Source organism: Dromiciops gliroides, chromosome 5, assembly GCF_019393635.1.
Source record: "Dromiciops gliroides isolate mDroGli1 chromosome 5, mDroGli1.pri, whole genome shotgun sequence".
In the NCBI taxonomy this organism is placed as follows: Eukaryota; Metazoa; Chordata; class Mammalia; order Microbiotheria; family Microbiotheriidae; genus Dromiciops; species Dromiciops gliroides.
Window position 1 is genome coordinate 192,026,794 of NC_057865.1, and position 22,943 is coordinate 192,049,736.

Here is a 22,943-nt window from a genome sequence, read left to right on the forward strand (position 1 = left end):
ATACTTCCCCCCTCCCACCCCTTTTCCCACTTACCATTGATATAGTACAGGTTTATTGGATGAGGCCCAAGTAATCTTTCTGTTTTATGGTTCTGACCTTTTTTATGAGCAAACACACGGAATGGACTTTGGTTTGTCTTCTTCCATTCTGAGGCTTCTATTCATGGTTTGCTAATATATGTGTTCTCTGAGCCCTGGAAGTGAGTGTTGGGCAGTGCCAGGAAGGTGGGTGGAGTAAAGCAGACTGAGGGAACTAGCTGGAGATCATCCTTTGAGATTTCCATTTTCCTTCATAATCCCAAGTCCAAGAGGAGTGAGTGCAAGAGAAATGGGCTTGAGGTGAGGGGGTCATGAAGAGGTTAGTCCTGGGTCTGGCTTTATGGCCTCTCCTCCTTTATTTTCAAGTATGGGGGTGGCATTTACCTGAAAACAAAGCCTGTGGGAATGGCGTTCGTGGGATCAGTGTATTGATGATGAATAACTCAGCCTTCCCGGAATCGCTGGAAAATCTGAAAATAGCTATGGATATGGGCTTGAAAATGGTGAATGATCTTTATGGAGAAGGTAAATATACAGTAAAGAATCTGCTCCATTTTTTCCTTACTAGCATTATGTTCTGGGGTGGAAATAACTACCATATATTCAGGTCTGACCTTCTACTCCTTTTCTTACTCTAATTTTTCTAAGTCCCTGATGACCCTTTTGTGTCAAGGTAGCAGACCCATAGGAGGAAGACTAATTTACAAAACAGATCACATAAATTCTATATGCAAAAGACCTATCCAGAGGTAACATGAGGTGCCCCAGGACCTCAGTATGCCTAATTTTATAGGTATTTTCCTTCTTTTTCTTTTAAAAAATAATCTCTTTTGATATCCTTTATTTTTATAGCACCTACATTTTCCTCCTATATTCCTTTCCTACCTTGCTCCTCGCTTCCCCCAAGAGAGTAATTTCATATAACAAAGATTTTTCTTAAAGTAAAAAAAAAAGAGGAAGAAGAGGGAGAAGAAATCTTTATAGGTTTTTTTTTTCTGCAGATGCAGAGATGTTTTGTTCTTTTAGAGAAAATGTCAGTGACTTGATTTTAAAGTTAAAGTGCACATGGTTATCTGTTGAGTCAGTAGACTAATCGTGTCTATACGAAAAAAAAATTCCTAAATTCTGATTTCCTTTGGGGCTTTTCCTTAGATATTTGCTGGTTAAATATATTGTAATTGTTATCCTTGGAAACTAAGCATCTGATATAAAGACATTTTATCTTATTGTTATTTTTGTAGCATAGTTCTTATAGTTTTAAGATGATTGTATATTCTAAATGATTAATTATTATTATTATTTTAAATAAGACTTTTTTTTTGGTGAGGCAATTGGGGTTAAGTGACTTGCCCAGGGTCACACAGCTAGTAAGCGTTAAGTGTTTGAAGCCGGATTTGAACTCAGGTCCTCCTGACTCCAGTCAGGTGCTCTATCCACTGGCCACCTAGCTGCCCTAAATGATTAATTATTGTGTATCAGTTCAGATGTACCCAGAAATTCAATTTAGTTTGCATTTATTAAATGCCCATGATGCAGCAGGGCCAGTAATAGGAACTGGGACTGGAAAGACAAACACAGAATAGTTCCTGTCCTCGAAAGATTTGTATTCTTTTGGCAAAAACAATATATACAGTACTGGGATATTTAAGGCAGAGTTGCATCATACTCATTAATTAGCAAGATGATTCAAGTACAGGGCATTTGGCAAAAAAGAAAAACAGAAAAAAAAATAATGTGCTTGCCATTCTATTCAGGAAACTGACATGAACATGAGATGGTTAAGAGGAGAAATATGAATCTGTCCTTAACCCTCCTTTTGCTCATAGCATAGCCTCCCCACACTAAGGACCCTTGCTATCCCTCCCCTTTCAGGAGAGAATGAGGGGAAGGGATGTATGTGGGTGGTAGATGAAGTTCTAGGGGAGAAAGACTGCAAAAGAGGGGGCAGCCATCTCCACTTTGGAATTTTAGCCCAATCAACCAAGCCTTTGGAGGCAATCTTTATCTCAAAGTAAGGTACCCGGCTTGTCGATATCTCTTTCCTACACTGTTATAACATGAACAGGTCTGTTCACCCTGGAGGCATGTTACAAAGAGCAGTAATTTTTACTTTATGAGGTTTCTTAGTTATATGCAGATTTTAGAGCCCAAACTCTGCTTGACATGCAACTCTACTAGAAACATATATGTGTGTGCATGTCTGTATACATGCATGTGTATATGCACACATAAATATACATACACACACATAAATATATATATATTTATATATACACATACCAAGTAAATACAAAATAATTCATGGGGGTTGAGGGTGCACTAATAACTTTAAGGGGCCGGAAAGTCTTTCTGTAGGAGATGAAATTTGATCGGATCCTTGAAAGAAGCAAAAGTATTCCAAAAGACAAAGATGAAGAGGGAGAATACTCCCTGTGTAGAAGATGTGTTGTACAAAGGCACAAAGAAAGAATGCCACATATGGGAAAGACCTTTCTGTTGTCACATTTTCTTAAGGGAGATTTATGATAAGGAAACTATGACCTGAGACATGAAGTAACTTATCCAAGGTCACACAGCTAGTAAACGTCATTAGCTATCTCTGTGTGTCTCTGTTTCTTTTTCTGTGTGGGCTTCTCCCTCCCTCTCCCTCTCTCCTTTTCTTTTCTGTTTTCCACTACATTACCTGTAGTGTATTGTCACCTAATTGCTCTCACGGGCTGCTCCCCACTACCATATTCTTGGCTTCATAGTTCACTCCTGCCAGCCATCTCAGTGCCAATCTGCTAGGGTACGGTGACTAGAAAATCTCTTTCTGATAAGAACAGCTTTCACATCTTTCGTTATAGCCAGGGGCTGTGATACAACTAACAAAATGGCATTCTGATTCCAACTTTAGGATTCTTTTTATTATAAAATTATTATGTATTTTTTTTTTTAGTGAGGCAATTGGGGTTAAGTGACTTGCCCAGGGTCACACAGCTAGTAAGTGTTAAGTGTCTGAGGCCGGATTTGAACTCAGGTACTCCTGACTCCAGGGCCGGTGCTCTATCCACTGTACCACCTAGCTGCCCCTATTATGTAATTATTAAGTGTAAACTCAGATGTGCCCAGAAACTCAGTTTTTTATTATACTATGTTATGGAAATGCTTGTTCTATTCCAGAAATTTAAAATAAGATAAATAAATGTGAAAAAAGAAACAAAAAAAGAAAAGAAAAAAAAAGAAACTCAACTTAATTACCATTTATTAAGTGCTCGTGAAGTGCTAGACATACATACAAGGAAGTCAGTAAAGAGAAACTCATAGAAGGCAAGAACTAGAAGAGACTTTAGAGATCATTGAGTTTAATCCCCTTCAATTTATAAGAAACTTAGGTCAGATATCGTCCAAACAGGGCAAAGTATATAAAGATTATCCCCTCTCTTATTCTAGATACTAGTTCTCTTTCAAAGAGACATAAACTAAGATAACATTATTTTTTAAAAATTTTGGCTACCATGTAAAACTGTTGACTCATACTGAGTTTTCAGTTCATTAAAATTTCCAGATTGTTTTCTACAGTAACTGTTATCTAACCATAATTCCCCCAATCTATGCTTGTGATGTTGATTGTTGAACTCAGGAGCATTAAGTATTTTCCTGAGCCCAAAGATTCCTAATCTTTATAGTTGGTACCCATTCCACCCACACCTCGGATTATTGAACAGTTTTAGGACTATTACCAGGGTAGCACTGTGGGTAGTATCAATTATAGGTGAGTTTCTCAGAAAAATTATCCCAGATTCAAGTTATATCATAGTTTGGTGTCTACTTAAAACCAAAGCTCACAAATCCCCACCAGTATTTTTACTCTAACTGGATCAGCCAAGGGACATAATAGTGCAAAGGCACCTAATAGTGCCTTTGATGAAATAGCTGAGTAAAAATGTGGCAATAGAAAGTCCCTCCCTCCATAAACATGAGATATACTCTCTCACAAACAGACACATTATTAGTGGTATGATCGGAAATACACATTTGGCCAAGGCACATGTATAGCACAACTGTAGGGATCACATACGACTAGGTCACGTGTGTAGAGGGGCAACTCAGCCCTCTAACACTGCAGAGCAGCAGATGTCTTTTGATGATGTCATCATGCTACTCTCTCTTAGTTTGCTCCCTGTTATGTACCTATTGCTGCTGATCTTGCTTCTAGGTGTTATGCCACATTTCTGCTGCTTCCTAGGTAAGTATTGGGTCTTTGCCATTCTCTTATCTGTCCGGCTATGTTTGTCTCTTCTCTTTTCTCGTCTGTTCTCCATTACATATATCACTGTCAGATTGCTTCCTACTATCTTATTCTTGGCTTCCTATCTACCCCCTGCTAACCATCTTAACTCCAATCTGCTAGGGTGCAGTGACTAGAAAGAATCACAATCATCTGTCCCAACCAGGTATCTGATTTACTAGATGCTCAAATGAATTTGAGCTGTAATAAAAGCTTAGGCAAGAAGGGAAAATCATTGTTATCTACCCATCTGACTGGTACTCCTAACAAAAAAACTCCCTTTCTTTGGTGCTATATTTTGGCCAGCAAAAAAAACAAAAACAAAACCCCAAACCCTTTCATTCTCCTAATATTAGCAAATGGAAATGACATTAGTTTTCTGTGTTTTTTTTCTCGCTCTCTCCTCATTTCTGGATGACAGACAGAAATGTGACCATCTACTATCGCAACTCTTCAAATCCAGTCCAAAGGGCAAATGACTGCACTAGTAGCACCTGTGAAGGCTTGGGTATTCTTAAGTCTCTCAGAGTAAGTATGGAAATCTTACTATATTTTGACAGAAATGACTAGCTATCTTTGAGAAAGAGGTAAATTTTCATGGCATAGGGTAGGTATGTTTGGTTCACACTTTCTTTATCTATATCTTTCTTAATGTATCTTACTTATTATAGGATAGGACAAGGGTCTGCGGTAGATTTAGCTATTTCAAATATGAATAGAGTCCTTTTACTATGTCTAGCTATGTTTTGTCAGAGGTCCAGGGGAGAATACCAGTGTTTCAAAACCTCTATTCTGTTTTAGATGTGTAGTGAAATAATTTTGTAATCTCTATTTAAATACTTGTTAAGTTTTCTCTTTAAACATTGGTTTAAGATGATTTGTTCTGGATAAGCCACTGACCCTTTAGGAGAGTTTCTGGTGTAATATAAACTGAGATTGTTGAACCTTTAAGTTTGTATAAGTATAAAAGTTTTTGGTTGCTAAAGAAACCATTGTATTAAATAAACACAATATTCTCTACTAAGGTCAGATTTCAATGCTTCATCTTATTGTGGAGGTGAGAGGGTTCTTAAAGGCTAGGCTAACTCAGTGTCAGTTCTGGCAAACCCAACCAAGCTTCCAAGATTTTGTTTACTGTCATTAAAGGAACAACCCAGCTAAGAGCAATAGTTCATCCCCAGAAGGCTGGCTACTTGGTAATGAATTTTTTTGGACATAGCAACTCAGGGAAACTATCTACTGAGGCATGGAAGGATTGCAGTCTCCATTGATGGGGTTGGTAAATACCACAGTTAACAATCAGATTCCTGTTGGCTTCTGATCGCATGTAGGGGTGATGGTATAAATCAATCCCTCAATCAAGAAGCATTTATAAAGCACCTATTAAGTGCCACGCACCATGGATACAAATACAAAAGTTCTATAGTCTCTTTTCTCAAGGATCTTATATTCTACTGGAGAAAACAACTTGTCCACATATAGATATATACAAAATATTTATAAAGTCAACACAAGGTAATTTGGGGTAGGGAAGTCCTAGCAGATTGGAGAATCAAGAAAGGCTTTATGTAGGCAATAGCACTTAAGATGGAGAAACTTGGTGGCTCAGTGGATAGAGCACAGGGTTGGGAATCAGAAATACTCATCTTCTTGAGTTCAAATCTGGCTTCAAACACTTACTAGATGTGTGACACTGGACAAGTCACTTAACCTGGTTTGCCTTAGTTTCCTCATCTGTAAAATGAGCTGGAGAAGGAAATGTCAAACCTTTCCAGTATCTCTAACAAGAAAAACCCAAATGGAGTCACAAAGAGTTGGACAAAACTGCAAAGATGACCAATGAGTCCTTAAGATGAGTTTGGAAGGAAGCAAGGGATCCTAAGAGGTGGACGTGGAAAGAGAATTCATTCTAGGCATGAGAGAAAGCCTATACAAAGGAATGGAGTTAGGAGAAGGAATCCTGGAAAATGGCTTCCTTTTTTTTTTTTTTTTTTAAATAAGAGAATACTCCATTAGGGCAGAGGTTTACTATTAGGCTGGAACATCTTTTCTTCTGCTTTTGATATTGTGGGGGAAAGAAGCAAGAGAAGATAGTAAAAACACTAAACAAAATGGCAAAATCACCTTTTTGGTTGGTTTAATGGCAAGTAAGGTAAATAGGCCACTTAACGGTTATGATAGAAGCAAGACATGGCAGCATGGTATAGCTGTATTGTATTATATTTTATTGTATATTGTAATAGTGCTAGATTTGGAATGATATGTGCTAAGTTCACATTCTAGGTCTGCTTCTTTATTGTGTGACCTTGGAAAAGTGACCTCAAAAAGCAGGTCTCAGTTTCCTCATATATAAAATGAGAAATTTGAACTGTATGATCTTCAAGGTTCATTCCAATTCTCTATCCTAGGAGCAATCTAGTACTGTTTGAATTCAAGATGTCCTAAAGTCTCAGAGATTATGGGTAATCTCTGAAAGAAGGTGACTAGGATCCATGAAAGGATTGGATTTAACTTTAATTTACATAAAGAAATGGACAACAACTTTTGAAATTTCAACCTGTACTATGTGTATTGGCCAAAATTATATAAGATTGAAAAGACGTCTGATATTTCATAGGGGAGGCAAGAAGACAGACACACTATTACACTGTTACTGGAATTGTGAATTGGCCAAACTACTTTGGAAAACAATTTGGAATTATGCTTAAAAATGACCAAAATGTCTATATTCAGGGATCTTACTACCTCAAAAGGTAAACTACAGAAAGGTCCCATATATACTGGAATTTTTAGAGCAGCACTTTTTACGGTAAGCAAAGTATAAGAAACAAAATGATGTGTGGTCCATTAATTAGAGTAAGGCTAAATATGTTTGGCATATGAATGTAATGTGATATTACTGCTTTGTAAGAAACAATGAATATGATGACTACAGAGAAACATGGGAGAACTTACATGAACTAATGCAGGTTAAAGTAAAAAGAACAGGAAAATAATTTATGCAGTGACTACAATAATGTGAACAAGAAGAAAAACAAAACAAAAATGAATGCTGTGGAATTATAATGATCAAACTTGACCTAGGAGAAGAAATATTTTTTTTAAGAAAGAAGTAATTTGTTCAGTATGGAAGGACAAAATTAAGGTTAGTTGTTGATAGCCATTATTAAAGAGGGGAACCAAACAGTACCTCAAATTTTTCCTTAAGTTTGGCTCAAAATATATATCAACTTTTAAAATAATGTTAAAATTTTTATTGTATATACAACCACACTAACAGATAATTAATTTTCATTTTGTTTTTTTAAAAAAAGGATAACTAGTTGAAAAAGGATGCTACTCTATCTCAGGTATGAGAAGATCAATGTTTTAGACCATAGGGCTGTGACTGAAGAATTCACCTGACAGCAGGCCCCTTGATTTAAGGCAAATTACATTAAGAAGAAGCAAAGAGCATCTGAAATGCTAATTGAAACCTCATATAAAAAATGACCATACTGTTATCTGGAGAGCTCAGAGTGGAGGTGGTTGGAATTAAAATAGCTAATGTCACTTGGTTCTTTTATATGAGATTTTTGGTAAACAGAAACATATCATTTGATCTTTCCAGAATTCAGGATCCTAATTATTCCTGCCATTAGGATCAAACTCAGTAAGAATACATTGGCCTTTCATCCTATTTTGTACATTTCATTGCTGCTTTGAAGCTCTCCTTGCTTATTTCATCTAGACTTCTCCTCTTTCCTCATAGTCTGTCTCTCATCTGTCCTACAGATTTATAGAAGGAATGGTTACCTATAACATTCCCATTCCACTATGCAGCTCCAGTCTGGTACATCAACGTAAGTTGGTCAGTTCATTCTTATGTGGATTTGTGATCATGAGTCTTTATTGTCACCCACAACGATGCTTCCTCCTCTCTTTGACTTGTAATGTCTTGACTTGTTTCCCAGGCTAAGCGACCAACCATAATTCTCATTTCTCTACTTTTTACTCTAGCATTTCTAAGCTGTCTATTTCATTCCAGTCTACCCCATGACCCTTCCTACCCCACTGATGTATTCTTTTGTTTGTCTGTTTTATAAAGCTCAAAAATATAGAATATTTCATGAATATGCTAATTCTTCTCTGTATTATTCCAATTTTAGTATATGGGCTGCTGATCAAGGACCTATTGATGTATTCTTATATTTTACAGGAAGAAGGGCATGTGGGATGTGCTCTCTTCGGACCTTCCTGCACCTATTCCACTTTTCAGATGTAGTAAGTAGTTTCCTTCCTTCTTCCTTTTTTACCTTCCTTTGATCCTTCTCTCCTTCTTTCCTTCCTTTTCTTTCCTCCTTTCCCCTCCCTCTCTCCCTTCCATCCTCCCTTCCTTCCTCTTTCTTCCTTTTTTTCTTCCTCTCTTGCTTCTTCTCTCCCTTTTTTCCTTCCTCCCTCTCTCCCTCTCTTTCTTCCCCTTAAGACATTTGTTGCATCTTTTATAAACCTTTATCCCAGAACTTGTCTTTCAATAGCTGAGCTTCTCTTCCTTTTCAGACTTGGGACCCAATTCTGTCAAAGTCTCTAACTTTGACCATATCTGATTTGCCAAGAAAGCCCTTCTCCCAACTTGAATATAACACCTCAGACACAGAGGTCACAAAAAGTTCAGGGGCAATTTATACCCCTTGTATCTCAGAACACTTAATCTCTATTATCTCCAGGAGTGGGATTCAACCTGGTACCAAATATCTCTCAGGTATCCCTTGTAAGATGGTTATTTCTTCCATGTGCTTTGTATAACTTTAGCATATCTTAGAATTCTCTTTCACAATTCTTTTTTAAAAAATTAATCCCTTTTGCTCTTTCACTGTGGCATAGTGGGATGCAGGGCTGGTCTTGAAGCCAAGAAGATATAGGTCTTTGTTTTTTAATTTAGAATTTTGCCCACCTTAACATGTAAAAACAAATTGTAACAGCAATTTTTAAAACTTTGTGCTCCGAATTCTCATCCTTCCTCCCTATCCCTCTCCTAAAGAACTCAAGCAATTCCATGTAAGTTATACATGTGCAGTCAAAGACTTAGGTTTAAGTCTCTGACATATTAACTAGTTCATACATGCCTCCTTCTCTTCTTTGCCTCTGCTACCATCCTGGTGCAATTCTCTATCACCTCACACTAGACCTATTGCAATAGGTTACTGAGTTGGTCTGGCCTGCCACAAGTACTCTCACTACTCCAGTACATCTTCCACCCAAAACCAAGTCTGTATTATGTTACTCCCTCCCTCCTTGCCCTTCTCCTCCATTCAATAAACTCTTTTTTGTTGCTCGGTCATTTCCAAATCTTCATGACCCCATTTGGGGTTTTCTTTCCATATCTTTTAAAAATTTTTTAAAAATTATTATTATTATTATTATTATTATTATTGGCGAGGCAATTGGGGTTAAGTGACTTGCTCAGGGTCACACAACTAGTAAATGTGTAAAGTGTCTGAGACCAGATTTGAACTCAGGTCCTCCTGAATCCAGGACTGGTGCTCTATCCACTGTGCCACCCAGCTGCCCCTGGAGTTTTCTTGGCAAAGATGCTAGAGTGCTTTGCCATTTCCTTCTCCAGCTCTTTTTACACATGAGGAACTGAGGCAAACAGGGTGAAGTGACTTGCCCAGTGTCTGAGGTCAGATTTGAACTGAGGTCCTCCTGATTCCAGGGCCAGTGCTCTATTCACTGTGTCACCTAGCTGCCCCACCCCCTACTCTTATGCAGAATCAAACAAGAAGTAAAGGATGTTATACCATGCTGTCATACAATTTTGTCAGAAAAAAAATGTCCAAAAAAAATCAACCCTTGATCAATTTTTTGTCTGTTCTAAGAATTAACTCATAGTTCCAATGATATAAGATAAAATATTTTTTTTATTTTCCAGCTAAAGTCCTAATCAAACTTTCCCTTACTCTTTATTAATTTTTTTAATGTTGGGCCCCTGTTTTAAAGTTGACTTTTTAATATCGATCATCTCATTTAAAATATTTTTAGGTTGTATGTGTTTGTGTGAGTGTGTGTGTGTGTGTGTGTGTGTTGGGGTGGTGGTGGTGGTGGTGGTAGAATGGATTTGACAACTAAAATTCCACATGGAAAGTCTTCACAGTTTCACACAATTACCAACCAAATTCTTCCAATGAAGAGGCCCATAAGACAGCCTGCTACTAAGGATCTTCTGGGTCACAGAAACTTCTCAGAGGCACAGTAGGGCCAGTCTCTCACTCCATAGTACAAATAAGTACAATTTCATTCATCCTTTCTCTTCCTTTTCCTATCCTCCTCTCACTTGGCCACTTCAAGAAAGAAAGGAGTGTTTAGAGAACTTGGGAGTGGAGATCTAGGAAAGATGGTACGTGAAGTAGAAGGAGAGAGAGGATTCTGAGAATAAAGAGACAAGCTACAAAACTTTGGCGACCGTGAGGCCTATCAATGGAATGGTACTTTTTCTTATGACAGGAACAGTAGTGGTTAGACCCACTTTCCAATTCCTATTTATCTAAGCTAGAACAACATAAGATAAAACTGAAAAAAATTAATCAACTATATGGGAAGGACATTTTAAAAAGTTAGAACTTTTGCTTAAACGGCCTCATTTAATCCTTCAACAATTATTCACATATCCCCAATGAGGTTTAAAAGTGATCTGCAATTAAATTTCATAAAATTGATATTAATACTACTTATCTCTCTTCTTGTTCCCCCCCCCCGGCCCCCTCCGTTTTGCATTGAAACGATTTTGGAGTTCCCCATGATTTCGGCAGGAAGTTTTGGATTATCATGCGACCACAAAGAAACTTTAACCAGATTGTTGCTTCCAGCTAGGAAGTTGATGTACTTTTTAGTTGATTTCTGGAAGATTAATAACTTGCCATTCAAAACTGTTTCATGGAATACAGCTTATGTTTTAAAGAGCAATAATTATTCAGAGGAATGTTTATGGTAAGTTTTCTTAACATTATGCTGCCTTCTGAGAAAACATCTCTAGGATTGAACTAGACTGCCTAGACACTTCCAGCTTTACTCCTTTCTTGTTATTGAAATTTTATTCTGAACTTGATAAACACCTCTGCCCATCTCCACCCCATGACCATTTCTATATACATTAAAGAACTATGAATCTCCACCATGCAAGGCTTGTTTTTCTCCCCCAAGCAATTATTCAGCATCATACCAATCAAATAACAAAGAGAGGTAGAAAAAAATAGCACAATTCAATCAAGAGGAACCAAAGGCCAAGAATTTAAGCAAAACAAATTCCTGCATTATCCATGTCCAAAAATAAATATTTCTCAATTTCAATCAATCGATATTGATTAAATGTCTACTATGTGCCAGGTACTGTGCTAAGTCCTGAGTACACAAAAAGAGGCAAAAGACAATCCCTGCTCTCAAGGAGCTTACAATCTACTGGGGGAGACAACAGGTAGACAAATATTGACAAAGCAAGATCTACAAAGGATAAACAGTAAATCATTAACAGAGGGAAGACTTTCAGTGAAAGATGGGATTTTACTTACCAGCTGTGGGACCCTGGGCAAGTCACTTAACCCTCATTGCCCTGCAAAACAAAAAAAGAAACAAAAACAAAATAAAAATGGGATTTTAGTTGAGACTTAAGGGATGCCAAGTAGGCCACTAGTCAGGGTCGAGGAGGGAGAGTTTTCTAGGCACATGAGACAGCCAAAGAAAATGACTAGAGCCAAGACACAGATTGCCTTGTTTGTGGAACAGCCAGGAGGACAGTGTTGCTAGATCTAAGAGTGTGTATGGGAGAACAAGGTGTAGGAAGGAACTAGGTTATGGGGGCTTTGAATGTCAAACAGAGCATTTTGTATTTGATCCTGGAGGTGATAGGAAGCCAACTGTAATTTACTGAGTGGTGGGCCCTTTAGGAAAATCATTTTGGTGACTAAATTGCACATGGATTGTGTGGGGACCAATTTTTAGTTGGGGCGTGTTAGCTAAGCGGCTCGCAGCAATATTGGGGCAAGGAAGGAGACAGACAGCCTCCCTCAAAACAGAACAGGATTTATTTTAACAAGGAGCCCCAGGCCAGTGCGTGCCGAGGCATAAAAACCTCAAATAACAATTAATTCTTTACATTTGGGAGAAGAGAGACTTGAGGTAGATGGACCCACCAGCAGGATATTACAATAGTCTAGGTGTGAGGTGATAAAGGCCTGTACTACAGTTGGGTCAGAGTCAGAGGAGAGAAGAGGGTTTATTTGAGAGGTGATATCAAGGTGAAGTCAAAAGGCCTTGGCAACTGAGGGGATCAGAAGTAGGATCAGTAGTAGGAATTGGTGAATCCTATTGACTCCATCTTGTCATTCAATTCTGGATCTAGCTCAGTATTCAATTATGGATATAGTCCAATTTCTGTCTTGTGAAAAAACCATATTCAATTGTGGGAATTGGGAGAAAACCTTACTGCATTGTTTGAACCTAATCCTGTGTGGCTGAGAAGCTGGACCACCTCTATCTGCTTCTTAGAGACCCTTAATTAAAGACCTGGCTTAAGCTGGCTGGACACCTGGTCAGATCCAAAGATTGATGCCAGAAGTTTTCTCACAATTATACATCTCAAGCAACCCATAAATCTTATCAGAAAACTGCCCCCATACTGGCCAATCAGCTAATTATTCTTTCCATGTTTCTTTGATTGACTATAGACACTCGGGGGAGTGGTTTCAGAGAATTGCACCTGTTTGCTCTTTACCTCCCACTTTGGGAAGTCACTAATCTTTCTTCCAATTAGAAATCAAATTAGCTAATTTTGTATCCTGGTTAATTGCTTTTTAAAAAAATTAATTGGTCTTATTTGATTAATTATTTTTAATGCCTAAAAGTCTGTCTGTCTCCCCCTGTTTTGGGGATCCAGCCCTAAGCTGAGGAGGCCTGGTCCTGATTTATTAGGCAGTTGACACGAATTGCTTAATAAATTGATGTGCTCAGAAGCTCAAACTTTTGTTTCCTCAGTCATTTCATCTTTTATCCACCTCACAATAGATTGGATATGGGAAGTGGGGTAGGGAGTGGGCATGAAATAGTGAAGAATCCAGGATCATGCCTAAGTTGTGAGCCTGAGGGACTGGGAATATGGTGATGCTCTCTACAATAATAGGAAAGATTGGAGGTGGAGAAGGTTAAGGGGAATGATAATGAGTTCTGTTTTGGACATGTTTAATTTAAGATGTCTATTAGACATCCATTTGAGATATCTGAAAGGCAGTCAGAGATGTGAGATTGGAAGTCAGTAGAGAGTTTGGGGTAAGATAGGTAGATTGGAGAATCATCAGTATAGAGATGGTAATTAAATGCATGGTAGCCAATGAGATCACCAGGTGAAATACTGGGAAGTAGTGGGAGGAAGTAGGAGAGGGCCCAGGACAGGACCCTGAGGGACCCTTACAAGTAGAGGGTGTGATCTAGAAGATGATGCATCAAAAGAGTCAGAGAAGGAGCAGTTGGAGAGGTAAGAGGGAAACCAGGAGAGATTAGTGTCCTGAAAATCTAGAGAGAAGAGAGTATCAAGGAAGAGTGAATGATCAACAATCTGAAAGGTTATACTTAGAGTCTAGCCCCTCTGCCAGGAATGGGGTAATATGTTTTATCCTGAGTCCTCTGGGATTATGGTTGGTTATTGTGTTGGATTCATAAGTCTTTCCCAGTTGTTAGCTTTTACAATGTTGTCACTATATACATTGTTCTGTTTCTAATGACTGTGCTCTGCATCAGTTCATAATAATCTTCATAGATTTTTCTGAAATGGTCATTTTTGTCATTTTTTTACAGTTCAATAATATTCCATTGCATTCACATACCATTTTCCTGTTGATAGTCACTTCCTCAGCTTCTCTTTATTTGTGATTTCAAAAAAAGCTGATATAAATATTTTTGTGCATATGGATTCTTTTCCTCTTTCTTTGATCTCCCCTAGCTACTTAATGTAATGTCTATTTTACCTTCTATCATTCTCTATATCTCTTGTATGGTTATGAGATCCCCCTCCCTACCAGCCATAAATCTGATAGATAATTTCTTTTTTCTATTTTTTATGATGTCACCCTTTATTTCTAAATCATATACTCGTTTGGAGCTTCTCTTGCCATATAGTTTGAAATCCTGGTCTATAAATTCTGTCAGATTGATTCCTAGTTTTTTCAGCAGCAAAGTAGGTAGAGTTCTGGGCCTAGAGTCAGGGAGACTCATCTTCCCGAGTTCAAATCTGGCTTCTGAGAAAGCAATTTAATCCTGTCTGCCTTAATGAGCTGGAGAAGGAACTGTATCTTTGTCAAAAAAACTCCAAATGGGGTCCATATCTACCTCTATATCTATATCTATAGCTTCCCTGGGAAATGATAAAATTGAATTAATAACTATTTTTCTATACTCTGAGCTTCCAGACAGAGATCATACTGCAAATACCACAGTTTTAAATCTATCTTTCTCTCTTCCCAGGAAGTTTCCCCAATCACTTCATCTCACCTGGAGTACATGAACAATTCAGGGTAGTTAGCATCCTTTATCCCAACTGCCTCAATGGTTAAAACACAGGGACATATGGGGCAGCTAGGCGGCACAGTGGATAAAGCACTGGCCTTGGATTCAGGAGGAACTGAGTTCAAATCCAGCCTCAGACACTTGACACTTACTAGCTGTGTGACTCTGGGCAAGTCACTTAACCCTCATTGCCCTGAAAAACAAACAAACAAAAAACCACACACACAGGGTCATAAACAAATTTAAGAATATGGGTCAACTTTTTGCCCCTGGAGGAAGACTTTCCTTTCAGACCACTCAGAATAGAGGAAGGGAAAGAGGAGAATCAAATTAAAGGTACTTTAATGACTCCAGTTCTAACCAGTTCCAGAAGCATGGCATCTCTCCCATATCTCATGTATGATTTTCTAACTGGTTCAGATTCCAGAAACCTGGCACACATTTCTTATGGCAACTGTCTCCTTCTCTACCTCCACTTCCTTTGATCATAAGGATTCCTCTCTCCTGATCACAGCTTGGTTTTTCTTCTTTTGTTTTGTTTTGTTTTGTTTTTGTTTTTGTTTTGCAGGGCAATGAGGGTTAAGTGACTTGCCCAGGGTCACACAGCTAGTAAATGTCAAGTGTCTGAGGCTGGATTTGAATTCAGGTCCTCATGAACTGTTTCCATATAATATTGTTTTAGGTTTTGGATAGATACTATTTGCCATATTGCCAGGTTTCTTTGGAAGTTATTTATACCTTGTTCAAGTGCTTTTTATGAGACTGGTTTATCAAATGCCTTATTTTCTGTTTTGTTTATCTTGAAGTATTATATTTTAAAAATTATTTTACATTTCATTTAAGCTATCATATTTGTTGGTATATAATTGGGCAAATAGTTTCTAATAATTTCCTTTATTTCTTCTGAATTGATTGTGAATTTTTGTTTTCTTTTCAGCAATAGGGTTTCTTGTCTCTCTCCCCACCAACCATTGCTATCCATCTCCCTGTTGATTCTTTTGCAGGTTTTCCCTCCTTATTACATGCCTAATTAATTGATCTGCTCTTCCTCTCCTTTGTTGATGCAGATGTTTAGATATATGGATTTCCCCCAAAGAGTCACTTTGATTGAATCTGAAAGATTTTGTTACATCTTCTAATTATTGGTATTATCTTTGATGAAATTTTCCATAGTTTCTATGATTTGTTCTCACTGACACACATTTTTTTAGGATTAAATTTCTTAGTTCCTGTTTAATTTTGGATCCATTCTTCAAAGGCTACTTATTTAATGTAATTATTGTGACATTGTGGTCAATAAAATATATGTTTAGTATTTTTACTTTTCCCTTATGTTTATAAGGTTTTTATGTCCTAGCACATGTTGGTTTTTGTAAAGATGCCAGCTAATCTCTGTCTCTCTGTGTCTGTCTGTCTATCTATCTATCTATCTATCTATCTATCTATCTATCTATCTATCTATCTATCTATCTATCTATCTATCTATCTATCATCTATCTACTTGCATATACAACCCTGAGTTTAAACCATTTGTATAAGACTTTCCTCATAGACTGAGAGAATGATTTCTTAACACTGTGCCTGCCTGAGGTACAGAGTTAGTGAAAATTTGGGAAAGGAGCGTTCTCATTTTCTAGATTCCAGATTTGAGCAAAGATATGCATGGTTCTAGTATCTCTTCAGGAAAAGGCTCCTAAAAGGAAAGACTCAAGGAAGAAGTCATTCTGTAGAAGAGCTGGTACCTTGAGGATGTTCTGATTTCCAGCTGCTTCACTAGGATCTTTGGATAATTACTCCCTGTGTGAGACCGAGTACTTTCTGTTGAGTTAAAATATCTTGCTCCCAGAAGGAGAGCTCCTTCACTCTCTGTATTGTTTTTTATATTCTAATCTTCATACATTTTCTGATTTCTCTTTGCTTTCATCTTGGAGAAAGGGGTTGGTTTGCTATTCATTCTCATGTTGATCTTTGTGTAGCTGGCATTTGGAGGGAAGGAAGTTGAGCCTTTGGATATAGCTTGGGACACTTATTCCCTAATAAGGGATAGCAATAAGAAGGAAGAGTTGCTTAAATTTTAAAAAATCCCCTAGATTAGCAATATTTAGGGTGACAGATGTCCTCTTGTCCAGTATCTTCTTTACATGGAGATAAGAGGAAAGGAGAGGAGAGGAGAGGAGAGGAGAGGAGAGGAGAGGAGAGGATGCTAGTCCTTGTCTCCTATTCCCCTCCACAGTTTTCTGTGGAGAAGTATGAGTGAGATCCCAGAGATATCTACTCATGCCTCCCTGATAGTGGCATTTAGTCAGATCCATGTAGACATAAACATAATCTACATGAGCAAAATGTACCACTTCCATACGTGTGTATGTACTCCTTTCAGTTCCTACCTAGAAATCCCAAGAGTTCTAACTTTTCTAAAATTATATTCAGGGTCTTTACTTCTTTCCTGTTCATCTTTTTATTAGATTTGCACAGGTGAGAAAGGAATCATATTGAGGTCTCTAACTATTGTAGATTTGCTCTTTAGTTGTCACTATGATTGGTTTAATTTTTCTGTTATATACTTAAATGCTATTCCTTTTGGTGCATATATATATATATATTACATATTTATATTACTTTAAAAAACACCTATGGTGACTTTAAGTATAATTTAATTCCTCTGCTTAATGTCTTTTAACCACAACAAAGAAGAGGTATTGGAATAGAAGAAATTTGATCAGTGTTAGTTAAATATAATCAAAATAGTATTCAGAGTTATGCTGGAGCCAGGTTGAACTGACTCACCAGAACTGCTTGTTAAATTTTCTGTGTCAGCATTTGCACTTCAGAAGTGAACAAACCCATAAGGACTTGGTTTATTGTTTTGTTAACTGTCTAGACTTAAGAAAATGATAGAGAAAATGTTTAAACTTTTAAGTGTGTGTTGTGTACATTTTCCCCCCCAGAGAACTGATTGTTAAACATTTACTAGGATAGCACTGGTAAATGAGTAAGGCTCATTGGATACTCTCTTCATGCAACCTTCCTTTATGTTTGTATATTTTTCTTCTCATTCACTTCACTTGTGAGAAATAGTAAGTTCCTCATTTCTTCCCTCCTATATTCCTCTTATTTTCCCTTTCTCACTCTTTTAAAACAAATAAAACAGAACAAGATCCCACACAGGTGTTTTTCTTAGCTTCCTCGGTGATCTTTTAAAATTTGGGGCTTTTAAAGGAGCTATTGTCTTCTCTCCTCCTCCATTAGTATTTAAACCCTTTCTAATTATTCAAATTTATTTACTTTTCTAGGTTTCCATTTTCTCCTGTGTTTGTGCTTCTGGTTTTGTTGTTGCTTTTTTTTTTTTTTTAAGATCAGAAATGCTTAAATGTTCTCTGTTTTATTGAGTCTATTTTTCTCCTACATATTTATACTCAATCTCGTAGAAGTATTATTCATGATTGTAAGAAGTTATCTTTTGTCTTTTGGAATATTGTATCCCAAGCTTTTCTCACCTTTACATTAGTTACAATGCAATCTTTTGGGATCCTGACTGTGGCTCTTTGGCCCTTTTTTCTTTCTTTCTTTTTAAAGAAAGCTTCATTCTCCTGGATAGATAGTTGATATTTTTGGTATATTATGTCTTCTCCTGGATAGATTACTGACATTTTGGGGCTTTTATGTGTCTTCTGTCATAACGAGGTCCTGTTAGTGTATATAAATACATTAACCTTGCACTTATTTATCAAAGACAAACTCTAGAAAGCAATCCAATAAACAATTCAGTAATTTGAGAGTGTAAAAGGTTACAGAGAAATTCAAATTAGTTTGCCAGAATTTTTATTGTCTTCCAGGTACCTCAATGCTCTGGAAGCTGGAGTTTCCTATTTCTCACAGGAACTTCAATTCAAGGAAATGCTGAGAACTGATGACCAGTTTCATGAAATCTTGAGGAATAAGAACAGGAAAAGCAATGGTAAGAAACTCTTCCAATTTTTTCTTCAGAACTGCCTCTTCTAAAGTCTACTATTTACTTTTCCTGAAATCTAGTACAGTTATTCTTGCTACCTTTTTCAAGTTTGTATTTTTAGATTTTCTGTCACTTTGTATGATTTGTGGTATTGTGCCTAATCTATTTGTTTACATTAACCATTGAATGAAATTTCAAAATCTCAGCTGAAGTAGGAAGTAGAAATTTCAGTGTTTAATTGGCAAAGAAAAGAAGGAAAAGCCATTTTTCATGTGCTAAAATAATGCTTCCAATGGAACATCAATTACATGTATATTTTCATTAATAAACATTTGAGTGTCTACTGTTTATTTGATGCTGAGGATATAGAGAAAAAAATCACAAGAGCCTTGCCCTCAAGGACCAATATTCTCTTAGGAGAGAAACTATACATAAGGAAAAGGTTTAAGATGAGAACAAGTTCATTACCTATGGAGCACTGTGGAAGGGTTGGGTAGCTTTAGAGTGGAATGATGGGGTGTAGGGGGTTGGGTTGAGGGGCATGAGAATAAGGCAGTGGGCAGTGGAGGTGTGTGGAGAATGAACAATAATGGCTGGAGGGTTCATAATCCCTGGGGTGAGGAAGGTATGATGGGTGGAGAATATGTTAATTATTGAGCAATGAGGTCAGGTAGGTCATCATAACTGGAACAGGAGAGTTTGTGTGTGTCTCTCTGTGTGTGTATATAGCGGGGGGATGTTCAGCTTGGAGGACAGTCATTTCGGTAGGCAATAGGCAGCAGGGTGTAACTGGAAAAGAGTGGGAAGGGACCCATTTTGTGGCAAGTGTAGGTGAAGCCATTGGTGTGAAGAAGGTGTTGTAGGAGGTTGGAGAGGGTGTTGTTGAATTGAATTACTAAATTCCCAGACATACATTTTGATATAATGAAATTCTTTGTTGTAATTAAAACTAAGAAATGTTAGTTTTTAAAAAACTCAAGGTTAACAGAAATGTGTTAGATTGCAGTTCACACAACCACCTTCTTTTTTAGGCATAGTTTTTCTTCCTTGGCCAAAACAGATATGGGGTATTGTGTTCAGGCCTGGATGCCAAATTGTGTAGGAAGGATATTGACAGGACAGAATGTAGCCAAAATCAGGAGACTAGGATGGTGAAAACAATTCAATGCAAGAGGATAGAGTCTGTAAATTATAGGCCAACTGTGTTTGACTTTTATTACTAGAAAAATTCTTGAACTTCCTATTGAAGTGATAGTTTCTGAGTACTTAGAAAGTAGAACAGTGATCACTAAAAGTCAGCATAATAACTTTATCAGAACCAGGTTATGCTGGACTAACCTAATTTCCCTTTTTGACAGAGTCAATATTAGGTAATGCTGTAGACATGATATACTTAGATTTTGATATAGTCCTTTGATAAGCTTTTTTTTTTTTTGTGGGGCAATGGGGGTTAAGTGACCTGCCCAGGGTCATACAGCTAGTAAGTGTCAAGTGTCTGAGGCTAGATTTGAACTCAGGTCCTCCTGAATCCAGGGCCAGTGCTTTATCCACTGTGCTACCTAGCTGCCCCTTGATAAACTTTTGATAAAGTCTCCCTTCTTATCCTGATTAACAAGAATTAGAAGGCATTAGATGACAGCACAGTTGGTATGTTTGGAGCTATTATAGTCCAAGTCAACAAACATTTATTCAGTGCCTACTAGGTAATAGGTGTTGGGAATACCAAGACAAAAATGCTGTTGTTCAGTCGTGTTCAACTTTTTGTGACCCCATTTAGGGTCTTCTTGGCAAAGATATTGGAGTGGTTTGTCATTTCCTTCTCCAGCTCATTTTACAGAGTAGGAAACTGAGGCATACAGGGTTAAGTGACTTGCCCAGGGTCACAGAGGTATCTGAAGCTGGATTTAAATTCAGGTCTTCCTGACTGCAGGCTTGATGATTCATTGTACCACCTAGCTGTCCTAAGACAAAAATAGAAGTGCCTTTTTCTTCAAGGAATTTATATTCTACTGGATAGGTGGGAATAATATCTACACACAATCTTCAGTGCTAGGTTATTTGAGGAGGGAAGAAAAACTAAAAAGTGGGAGGGAAGTAGGAGAAAGTGGCACCTAAGTTGAGCCTTGAAATAAGATAAAGGTTTCTTAGAGGCAGTGATAATGAGGGAGTACACTCCAAGTCTGGGTGGCAGTTTTAGAGAATACATAGAGACTAGAGGTGGCACAATATTGGCTTGGAAAGAGGTATCCAGTGTAATGCCCTAGGTATCTATCCTCAACCCTGTGGTGTTTAACACTTTAATAATTAACTTGGAAGAAGCCATAGAAAGCATTCTTATCAATTTAGCAATTGATAATGAAGATGGGAGGGGGTAGCTAATGCATTGCATGACAGAGTTAGGATCCAAGGAGATTTTGACAGGCTAGGGAAATGGATCAAGTTGAGTAAGATAGATTTAAAGTTACAGATAAATGTCATCTCATTTGATCCTTCCATTGCTGCTATCACTCTACATCTCTTTTTCCCTTTGTAGCTAAGCTCCTTGAAAAGGCTATCTTCAATAGGGGCTTACATTTTCCTCTCACTCTCTTCTTAGCTCCTTATAATCTGGCTTCCAATATTATCATTTCACCAAAACTATTTTCTCTAAAGTCACTAATGATATCTTAGTTGCCAATTCCAATGGCCTTTTCTCAATTCTTATTCTCCTTGACCTCTCTGAAGCCTTTGATACTTTTTTTAAATTTAAAATTTATTTCTTTACAATTACATGTAAAAACAATTTTTAACATTTGTTTTTTAAATTTTGAGTTCCAAATTCTTTCCCTCCCTCCTTCCCTTTCCCCCTTCTTGAGAAGGCAAGCAATTTCATGTAGGTTATACATGTGCAGTCATACAAAATGTATTTCCATATTATTCATGTTGTGAAAGAAAACACAGAATGAAAAAAAAGACACACCCCAAACCACCAAAACTAAGAAATAATAAATTTTTAAAGGTATGCTTTGATCTGCATTCAGACTCTATCAGTTCTTTCTCTGGAAGTGGATAGCACTTATCATATGGCCTTTGGAATTGTCTTGGAACATTGTTATTGCTGAAAACAGCTAAGTCATTCACAGCTGACCATTGTGCAATATTGCTGTTACTGTGTACAATGGTCTCCTGGTTCTGCTCACTTCATTTTGCATCAGTTCATGTAAGTCTTTCCACATGTACTCTCTCCCACCCCAGAATTATGATCAGGGTCCCTGCTCCCCTGGGACTGCAAACTCCAGCATATCAGTGCTCCTCCTTGCCCTGGGACTATGACCTAGGACTGTAATCCAGATTCTATTTCTTCCCCCCCCCCCCACTTATGTTTTGTGTATGCGTGTGTGTGTGTGTGTGTGTGTTCTTTTTGATCTGTTTCTTCCTTCACAACAATGACCGATATGAAAATGTTTCACATAACTGCACATATATAATCTATATCATACTGCTTATCATTTTAGGAAGAGGGGAGGGGAGGAAAGGAGAAAATTTGGAACTCAAAATCTTGCAAAAATGAATGCTAAAAACTGTTATGACATGTAATTGAGAAAAATACTATTTAAAAAAAGAAAAGAAAGTTCCTAAAAACAATAGAAAGCATGGAATCAAGTACACAGCCTTGTATCACTCCATTGGTGACTGGGAAAGCATCGTCCATTATTCAGAACTCATGCAAGCATGCCATCATGAAACAAGGAGGGGCCTTGGAGGTCATCTAATCCAACTACCTTATAATACAGTTGAAGAAGCTAAGGCTTAAAGACAGCAGAGTACTGTGACCCAGATTCTTATGTGGACAATGCAACAGTCTCCTTCCATCCAGTTGTCTGACCCTCTTATTGGCTGTGGCCCAAGAAATCTGAAAGCTGATATTGCCAATTCAGTTGCCACCAGACTACTGCTGCTGCTCCTGATTTCTCAGGACATTGCCAGGGCTTTGTCCACACTGGACTGTGCTTCACCCTCACTCCAGTGCGAAAGACCTATCCTCCTCCAGATCACTCCCTCTAACCAAAGGTTTCCCTTTGGGTTTTGTCCTGGATCCGTTTCAATTCTCCTTCTATATTACTTCACTTGGCGATCTCATCGGCTCCCATGATTTAACTACCATTTCTATAC

The 22,943-nt window shown here is 37.6% G+C and overlaps 1 protein-coding gene across 1 annotated transcript in view; it reads left to right on the forward strand.

Moving 5' to 3' along the window:
- The first annotated feature begins 303 nt into the window (after positions 1–303).
- GUCY2C (guanylate cyclase 2C) overlaps positions 304–22,943 on the forward strand; it is a 93,972-nt gene continuing 71,332 nt past the window's right edge. Inside the window, exons 1-5 of the mRNA XM_043966965.1 lie at positions 304–564; positions 4,731–4,837; positions 8,508–8,572; positions 11,060–11,275; positions 18,676–18,797. Of these exons, the coding sequence (XP_043822900.1) occupies positions 351–564; positions 4,731–4,837; positions 8,508–8,572; positions 11,060–11,275; positions 18,676–18,797 (724 nt within the window). The 5' untranslated portion in view covers positions 304–350. The remainder of the gene's footprint in view (positions 565–4,730; positions 4,838–8,507; positions 8,573–11,059; positions 11,276–18,675; positions 18,798–22,943) is intronic.